Below are 9,143 nucleotides of genomic sequence, written 5' to 3'. Positions count from 1 at the left end.
CGAATCTGAGAGCTTAGAAAAACTTTATTAGGTCCATTTGTTGAACCGCTGGAGATTATTGTGCAGACGCTGCCGGTTAAAGTCTGACAAAGGGAGATAAGGAAAGACACCGGGGCATCTCTGACAAGGCCGCAGCCTGCTGCTGGTGTTACAACCAAAATGGTGCCCGTCAAAATGTGTGACTCTCCAGCGGAAGACCGGTCATTTGAAGCCAAAGCTCGCTCTCATGCTGGAGGAGAGCCAGCAGTACTTATGTGAGGCTTGAAATGGCCGAACCGATTCCTTTGGGTTTCTCACTTGTGCCACTTTTACGGGGCCTAGTACTTCATTTTCTGAACATTCGCGAGTGCAGACAAAAAGGGAGCGAAAAATATAGGGGCCACCGTTTCGGACAAAGTGAAGTCTATCAAAATATGTGACGGTAACCCCATACCCTGTGGGGGGGGGGCACGGTGGCCCAGCGGTCAGCACTGTTGCCTCACAGCAAGAAGGTCCTGGGTTCGAACCCCAGGCCGTCCCAGGTCCCTTCTGTGTGGAGGTTGCATGTTCTCCTCGTGTCTGCGTGGGTTTCCTCCCACCATCAAAAAGACATGCATGTCAGGGTTAATACTCCTGCCTGTGCCCCTGAGCAAGGCAATGGAAAGAAGAAGTGGAGTTGGTCCCCGGGCACTGCAGCTGCCCACTGCTCCTATACAACAGGATGGGTTAAATACAGAAGACAGATGTTGTTGTAGCCTACAATGACAAAATAAAGTGGTTATCTTTCTTTCTCTCCTTGTAGAAAACTCGGGCTACCGTTACACACACTGTTTCACGCTGCCAGCAGCCATGCCTGGAGTCATACATTTCATGGGTTACCATTTTCTGTGAGACACCTGCAAGCAAGCAAAATCTTATTTATACAGCACTTTTAAAAACATACAGTTGCAACCTGCTTTACACTCAATACACAAAATATGAATAAATATGTAAAATAAAATAAATGAATATAAAGACATGGCACAGGGAGTAACAGACCAAGCTAGAAATGAAGCAAGACCCAAGTCAGGGGTGGGAATCTATGAAACTGCTTGCCTGAAAAGACGGGTTTTTAGAAGCCTCTTGAAACAGTCCAAAGATGCAGTGGGTCTCATGGATTGGGAGAAGATTATTCCAGAGGCTTGGGGCTCAAACTGCGCAGGCACGGTCACCTTTTTGTTTTGCAGTTGGAGTGGGGGATGGGTGAAAGACCGAGGTTTGAGGATCGGAGTGGACAGGAAGTGGAAAGAGGAATGAGGAGATCAGAAATATGACTGGGGGCAACGTCATGCAGGCCTTTAAATGTAATCAATAGGATCTTGTAGATTACTCTGAATTTCAGGGGAAGCCAATGGAGCGATGCAAGACTAGGGCTCATATGGGACCCACAGCTAGTCCTGGTTAGTAGTCTAGCGGCTGGATTCTGAACCAGCTGTAGCCGGTTCACAGCGGCTCGGCCGAGGCCAGAGTAGAGGCAGTCACAGTAATCTAGACGGGAGAAAATGAAAGTGTGAATCGATTTTTCGATATCCTTAAAAGACAAAATATTTCATACACTATATCGCAAAATATAAGCAACAAAAGGCCTCAGCTATCAAATTTACTCAAAAATAAAACTGAAGTTAGTCCAGATTTTGCTAACAAGAGAAAAACCAGTGATCAAAAATATCTAAAAACATTTTAGATATTTTCTGTAATAATTCAATATTTGCTCTGAAATAACCAAAATGGTATATTGTACGGCAACTTCCACTGTCTCCACTACTGAGAGATAACATCTCAGCGCCCATATAAAATGCACAAGACATAATGGCTTGCTAAAGGAGCTTTGTGCCATTTGCACCTTTTTGATGCCCTCTCTGGTTCAGAGATCTGAGCGATACCAACGTAGACAAGACAAGCACATTCAGATAGAAAGGAAGCAAATATCGAGCCCGTCTGATATCATCTGCCCCTGGCAAGCGATGGATATCAGTTTGTGTTTGTCGTGGCCCCGACATAGCTCACAGAGGACTGTGAGTGCGAGCCAAGTCTTTGAGGGGGCGGCCAAAGACGCTCAGTTGGGCCGGCTCATGTCTCATGCAATTTAATGAAATACATGAAATCTTGAATAAGTGTGTGTGTGTGTGTGTGTGTGTGTGTGTGTGTGTGTGTGTGTGTGTGTGTGTGTGTGTGTGTGTGTGTGTGTGTGTGTGTGTGTGTGTGTGTGTGTGTGTGTGTGTGTGTGTGTGTGTGTGTGTGTGTGTGTGTACTTCTCCTGGCTCGGCACCTTGCCGTGGTGGAGAAGCTTGCGTGTACCAATGATCCCAAGAGCTGTGCTGTGCGGAGCTTGGCTCCTGGTAGGGTCACCCAAGGCGGACAGGTCAAGGGGGAGGATCCTGATGAAACGCGATCCAGCAAACACCTCGACGGCTGAACTGGCGGGAGATGTCTCCAGGTCACAACGGCAGTGGAGGCGGATGAAGGCTGCAACAGAAGGTGGTCCCCAGTCGTCTTGGTTCTCCATGCTGTTGGACTCTGGCCAGCCCCTGCCAAGGACCGTGTGGTGGCTGCAGGCGCATCAGCCACTCCAAGTAAAAAGCTGTCACGCGCAGGCGTCCTCCCATTGTGTGGCTCCAGGATCGGCCTCTACACCCACACGAGGACCCAGAGGGACCCAGAGGGAGGACGGTCATACTCGACCCCGAGTGACTGCTGATGATGATGATGATGGTGTGTGTGTGTGTGTGTGTGTGTGTGTGTGTGTGTGTGTGTGTGTGTGTGTGTGTGAGAGAGAGAGAGAGAGAGAGACGCTTCAGGAAGGCCAAAATGTTTCACAAGACCTCTTTTGAAATAGGCCTACTCCCTCCAGGGGGCACGCTGTATCAAAAGGGACATTTGTTCTAGGTTACACTTTAAATACCCCGTTTTTACCATCTTACTTCCACCACACACACACACACACACACACACACACACACACACACACACACACACACACACACATTTAAGCACAAAAACTGATGAACAAGTTGGTGCCCTGCTAAAAGGACGAGCCAGCAGCTGTCAGTCATTATTAGTGGTGACTGGAACAAACAGGGACTCCTGATTGGTAATCAGAATTAAATAGCCTCCATAACAGCACAGTACTTATATGGAAACTTTGGTTTAATTATATTATTTACTGCTAGAAAACGATCAGCTGCAAATCCAGCCAATTTCTGAGCTATAAATCATTAACAAGCAGATAAACCCTAATGTTACAGCTGTTAAATAGTTTAGATCTATGGAAAAATCTGCAGTCATGCCGCAGCATATATCGATTAAGAAAGGTCAATTTATATAAACAGTTCCTTATTTTGACGATTGTAAACAACGTCCAGCACTGAAACCTGGTTTTGCTTTGCACGACCCCCCCCCCCCCGTGCGTGTCTGTATTGGCCGAGGGGGACTCTGATGGGTTTTGGAGGTACAGTGTTCGTAAGCTAAGCATTTCCCGCGCTATCGTAGTTTATCCTTTTAACGCTCAAATGCTGCTATTTGGTCATTTCTGCAAAGAGCGACGCAAATAAAGTTTTATTCTAATCATTATTACCAGCAGCCCGGTGACGTAGCACCCAGCGTTGTTAGTGTAAACTACTAATAAGACACGTTAGCCCCTAGCTAACGGGTCTGACCCTTTAGCCGAGCGGTTAGTGACGTCGCCTTGTGGTGCAGTACACCCCGTATCGAATCCCGCACCGGGCAAGAAAATAACCGGTTACACTGGTGGCAGCGGTGGGATCCGGAAGTGCGCAGATCCTCAGAAGTCTCTTCGGAGCGCGGGAATAACAAAGCGCGAGGGCGCACTTCCGGGGAAGGTGGCAACTGTAAACTACTAATAAGACACGTTAGTCCCTAGCTAACGGGTCTGACCCTTTAGACGAGCGGTTAGTGATGTCGCCTTGTGTTGCAGTACACCTCGTATCGAATCCCGCACCGGGCAAGAAAATAACCGGTTACATTAGTGACGTAACTCTTCAAAATTCATGTTAAAATCTGCAATAACCTCACCATACATTATTCATGCGTTATATTAGAGAAGATGTTTTCAAAGCAGACCGACTGGCGAACAGGATCCAAAACCTCCAGGCCTCTTTATTTATTTATTTATTTATTTATGTATTTTGGCGCCATAGTCGTGGAAAAGATGGCCCCGAAATGACGACAACACTTAAGAGACCTGGCGTCCGCCGGAGTCCAACATCTTTTTCTACGGTCACCATTCGCGCCGTAACAGCGGCGCCCCCTCTCTCGTGAACGCGAATCGCCCGGTGCGCGTTCACGCGTGGTAGGTAGCCCTCTGTTCAAAGGTCCGTTCCAAAACACACACACACACACACACACATACACACACACACACACACACCGCCAGGAGTCTGGCCAGGTGGGGAGGAGAGGAGAGGAGAAGGAGAGGAGGAGGAGAAGAGGAGAAGAAGAAGAGGAGAAGGAGAAGAAGAAGAAGAAGAAGAAGAAGAAGAAGAAGAGGAGCATGTCGCGGAAAAAATGCTCAACAAGTTCAGCCATACCCGAGGGTGGAGGGGAGGATGTGTCGGGAGGAGAGGAAGGGAGAGAGGGGAAGGAGAGGGGAAGCTCCGCCGGCTTAAGCGCTCCTCCACCGGGCCCCCAGAGCGGCGCGTCCCCGCGGGGGCAGAAGGTCTCCAAAGAAGTTTACTTCGCTTTTCTCCCTGACAAATACGAACCGCTTATCGAGGAGGTGGGAGAGGAGACGGCGGAGGAGAGAAGGCGCAGGAAAGAGGAGAAGAGGAGAAAGAAGAAGGAGAAGCAAAAGAAATACAGAAAGGTAAAAAAAGGGTCGATTTCTAATTTAGCGTAAAGTCTATTTTTTGGGGGGGGGGGGTTATGTTGTACAGCTGCCCATCATGGGATGTAGATGAGGTCCTCGGGGCTGTGACGGTTTGTTGGTTGGTCGGTTTGTGAAGCTGTCAGACCGACCCGCAGTTAACGATTGACGCAGACGATCTTTGCCCTGCACACAGCGCGTGTTTACTGTTTTCACGCATGCAGGCGATAAGGATGGATGTGTCATGAATATAACCCAAACTGTGCAAGAAGTGCAATTAATTACCTTCTAGAAAAGCCTCATCCTGAACGATTAAAAAAAAACCCCAAAGTGTCGAACATCAAACTGCTGACTCAGAGATGACGCGTGGTAAGATGCTCCTGCAGGCACCGTCACCACCTCCATGTAACTGTTGCTATGTGTAAAATGTTGTCCTTCCCGGACCACAATAGCACCAGTAATTATCATAATAACATGTAACGTGCCTCTTAAATATCACAGAAGATGACTTGTCTCACATTCGCAACCCCCAGCAGACACAGTAACCCGGTGTGGAGTGTGAACTTGTCAGATGTGAATCCACTACGAAACGTGAATCCGTGGCGAGTAAAAAGATGAATGGGTGGCAAGGAGACATTCAATGGTCGCAACTTCCTTCCCCCGTCAAGAGCGATCCCAGTACCCCACCCTACCCCACCTCCACTTCCAGGCAGCCGTGCCATGGGCTCCTACAACGCTGTCCAGTGGGCCCTGGTGGGGGGGGGGTGGGGGGGAGTCCTGCTCCCCCTCCAGTCCTGCTGTGCTCCTCGGAGGCGTGACTAAAGCTAACGCTAAGAGCGCCACACTAAAGTACCGTGTGCGTAAACACACTACACAGCTCCAGCACGGCGTATTTATTAGTCATTTGTGTTGCCCTAAACTACTAATAAGACACGTTAGCCCCCAGCTAACGGGTCTGATCCTTTAGCCGAGCGGTTAGTGATGTCGCCTTGTGGTGCAGTACACCCCGTATCGAATCCCGCACCGGGCAAGAAAATAACCGGTTACACAAGTTAAAGGCACGAAGAAACACTCAACAGCGATTCAATGAATTCTTAGAATCGATATTCTAGGCTTGCCTGAAACGCCCAAACAAGGAGTCGTCACAGAGCGCAGCCCGCTCCCAACCGGGGCCCTTGGCAGCGTTTGAACCGGCTGTTTTCCTCCTTTCACAAAAATACTGTGGCGAAATCCACTCTAGGCGTCACGCCGTACCAGCTAACAGCCTATTGTTGCGCCCTCTTGTGGTTATTGCCTATTAACTACCTCCATGAGTACCAATTTAAATGAACGGTGATCAGGGAGGCGATGAAGTCCGATCCCACATAAAATATCCCTTCCCAAATGCAAATGGTTCCGCCCCCGAATTATCTAAATGAAAACCGATGTTTGGGGATTTCACTTTATTACACGTGAGAGAAACCCCCTCGGTCCCGGCTCAGCATCCGGAGTTAACAAGCTGCCGCGTTTGGGAAAACTGTCCCACGGCCGTTCCGCGTGGTTTTCAACTAGTTTACCTCGAATATGTTGCTATGTTGCTGTTGTTCACATCACCGGACACTAGATGGCAGGGTTCAGGTAGACGTTACACTTGGACCCTTTAAAGACGTAAATCCTCTACAACTGAATGGTTGTTAAATCGCAACCCTAAGACTCCTAATGTGCAATTGAATTGGACAGACATAAGAATGTGTGTGCGCGCGCGCGGAATGGAGACCACGTGAGGGCACCCGGGCATGCAGTTCGTGCTGGTCTGAGCGCTCCTTCTGCTCCCATACGGTGTAAAGGCTCGCGCTGTCACTTTGTCGTCATGATTATTCCCCCAAATTTTGAAAACGATGAAGATGATGATGACGACTGATAGTTGAAATAGTTCAACGGTACAGAGCCAGCAGAGTAGTAGGAGGGCCAGGAAGTGATGGTCCTGTTCCATACCTGGCCCATGGGTTTGTTGTTTTCTACTGCAGAATCTAACTAGTACTATGTGTTTTTACTCGTACTACATATTGCACACTTTAATTCAGCAACTTAGTACCTTGCTAATCATGTCACCTAGAAACCCAGGTTTTCTCCAGGGGGTGGGCTTTCTAAGCTGTTCCTAACCCTCTAGGAGACTGGTATTAAAGCAGATTGTTAAGGGTTTAAAAGTTGGTTGGGTTCGCTGAACTAATATGCTCAACTTCAGTAATCCCTCTAGGAACCTCACTCGCTCACTCTTACACACACACACACACACACACACACACACACTCTCTCTCTCTCTCTCACAGCTACACACTGCTCCTCCTGGCAGTTTTCGTGCTCCCACACAGAGAAAGTAGAACAGTGATTTCTGGGAGCGACTGCTTGTGTCTGACTCTGATTTCCTCTGTCTGGCAGAACGTTGGCAAGGCACTGCGGTTCGGCTGGCGATGTCTTGTTGCCGGGTTACAGAATTTAGCGGGGGCTTATGCCACGCCCCTTTCAGCAGTCAGCACGCTAGTGACACAAACCCACCAAACTGCCAGCAACAAAGCATGATGGGACTTTGGAGTGCCAGGACACCCTTACTCAAACGCCCACGCCCACGTGCACGCACGCACGCACGCACGCACGCACAGAAACACACACACACCTGTGCTTTGACCTTTGCTCCATCTCTATGGGCAGAAATTGAGGCCATTAAAAAAGGAGTTTAACTGCAGTAATTTGAAGATGTGCTGCTGCAACTGAAATAGTGCTAAAACAACTGAATCTGAATAGCAAGATCTGAATTTCAGTATAAACTTCTGAAATCTACATTGGCATCCAACTTTACAGTTTAATTTCAAGCCAAATGTCAATTTTCCACATTCAAACGCACGTCTTTCATTCAAGGCTTAGTTTCCAGCAAAACACACATACGAGGAAAGGAGCAAAGACTAAGTCAGCCTTACGTAGGACGATCCGCAGATATCTCAACCTACCAGCAAGTACTTCTTCTTCTTGTGTTTTAGAAATTATTAAATATGTATGTTTGTATCTTATCATTCTTGTAGCCACATTTTCAAAAATTCACGTTTTTTTTAAATCAGTGAATTGTGACTTTTTTTAATGCATTGTATGATCTACCCTAGAAGTTATTTAGGAATATATACATGTTTGTCTAACCTGATTCCCACTCATCTGTTCCTGTTTGTCCAGCCGCTCACTCTCCTGATGATGTAGTGTTTTTAATGTATTGAACCTGAATCCTCAGAAACTGTGTTATTACATCTAATATCATAATTTCAATGTTCAGCCCGGCCAGGGTCCATGAGAGATGAGAAGAAAATGTGGTTTACTGTAGTGAAGAAGTGGAAGATGCATTTTATAAACAGTAAAGATGTCGTAGTGATGACAGTAGCGGTCTTCATTAAACACACATGGGCAGAGACAGAGGTGAAAGCTGGTTGGAAGATGAATGTAAAAAAAGAGAACGACATTGGAGGAATAAGAAGAGGAAAAAGTGTGTGTGTGTGTGTGTGTGTGTGTGTGTGTGTGTGTGTGTGTGTGTGTGTGTGTGTGTGTGTGTGTGTGTGTGTGTGTGTGTTTACAATAAGATAATGGACAATGGCGAATGACATGGCGTGACAGCCCTTAGAAAGAGAAGTGCATGGGATCAGCAATTGAGGCTCTATTGTGTTTTATCAACAGTCTTATTATCATAATTTGAACACTGCACTTACCAATAGCCCACAAACTACTTAAACTATTATCTCCATTATGTGTGTGAACACCACAATATATCATTTTTCATATAATTTTGTATTTTTTCTAAATATTTTTCATTGTATTTTATTCCTCAAATACACATCTTTGCATGTATATTATATAATTGTATAAATATCAGTGTTATTGTTCTGGTAATTTCCATAACTTTCTCACCTTCTGATAACCATTTCATCTACTCTGTAACGCCATAGGCTGTTTTTGATCCATTAAAACATGGTGTGTAGCCAATTCTGTTTTGTGTTGTTTGTCCCATTTATATCCTCCGCATTCTCTGTGTCTGTCCATAAAATGGCCATGACTAGGGCTGACATGGCAAGCCATCATCAGTAACACTTAATTGGACTAATTAGGTCAAAATGTGACCAAATGTTTCTAATCCTTGTTGTGTCTAGTTCTTTTTATGGTTTAAGCGAAACACCAAATTTAGCAGGAGCTAAGAAACTTCCAGTTCTGTCAGCGATGAGGAGGTTAGAAGATACCTACTCCCTCACATGACCGCCACCGACCCCGTCACAAACAGAAAATCATCCTT

The 9,143-nt window shown here is 46.7% G+C and overlaps 1 protein-coding gene across 1 annotated transcript; it reads left to right on the top strand.

The window, feature by feature from the left end:
• The first annotated feature begins 4,442 nt into the window (after window positions 1-4,442).
• LOC130124207 (required for drug-induced death protein 1-like) lies at window positions 4,443-8,425 on the top strand. The gene is made up of 2 exons (XM_056293659.1): window positions 4,443-4,840; window positions 7,259-8,425. The coding sequence occupies exons 1-2, from the start codon at window positions 4,529-4,531 to the stop codon at window positions 7,397-7,399; spliced, it is 453 nt and encodes a 150-aa protein (XP_056149634.1). The 5' UTR covers window positions 4,443-4,528; the 3' UTR covers window positions 7,400-8,425.
• Window positions 8,426-9,143: the final 718 nt, after the last annotated feature.

The sequence above is a fragment of the Lampris incognitus genome, chromosome 14, assembly GCF_029633865.1.
Source record: "Lampris incognitus isolate fLamInc1 chromosome 14, fLamInc1.hap2, whole genome shotgun sequence".
NCBI classification, from domain to species: Eukaryota; Metazoa; Chordata; class Actinopteri; order Lampriformes; family Lampridae; genus Lampris; species Lampris incognitus.
This window is presented reverse-complemented; position numbering and strand designations above follow the sequence as displayed.

Coding starts and splice junctions, on each gene's coding strand:
- LOC130124207 (XM_056293659.1), top strand. CDS start 4,529: ATGTCGCGGAAAAAATGCTCAACAAGTTCAGCCATACCCGAGGGTGGA. Junction 4,841..7,258: donor AGCAAAAGAAATACAGAAAG/GTAAAAAAAGGG, acceptor TCTGTCTGGCAG/AACGTTGGCAAGGCACTGCG.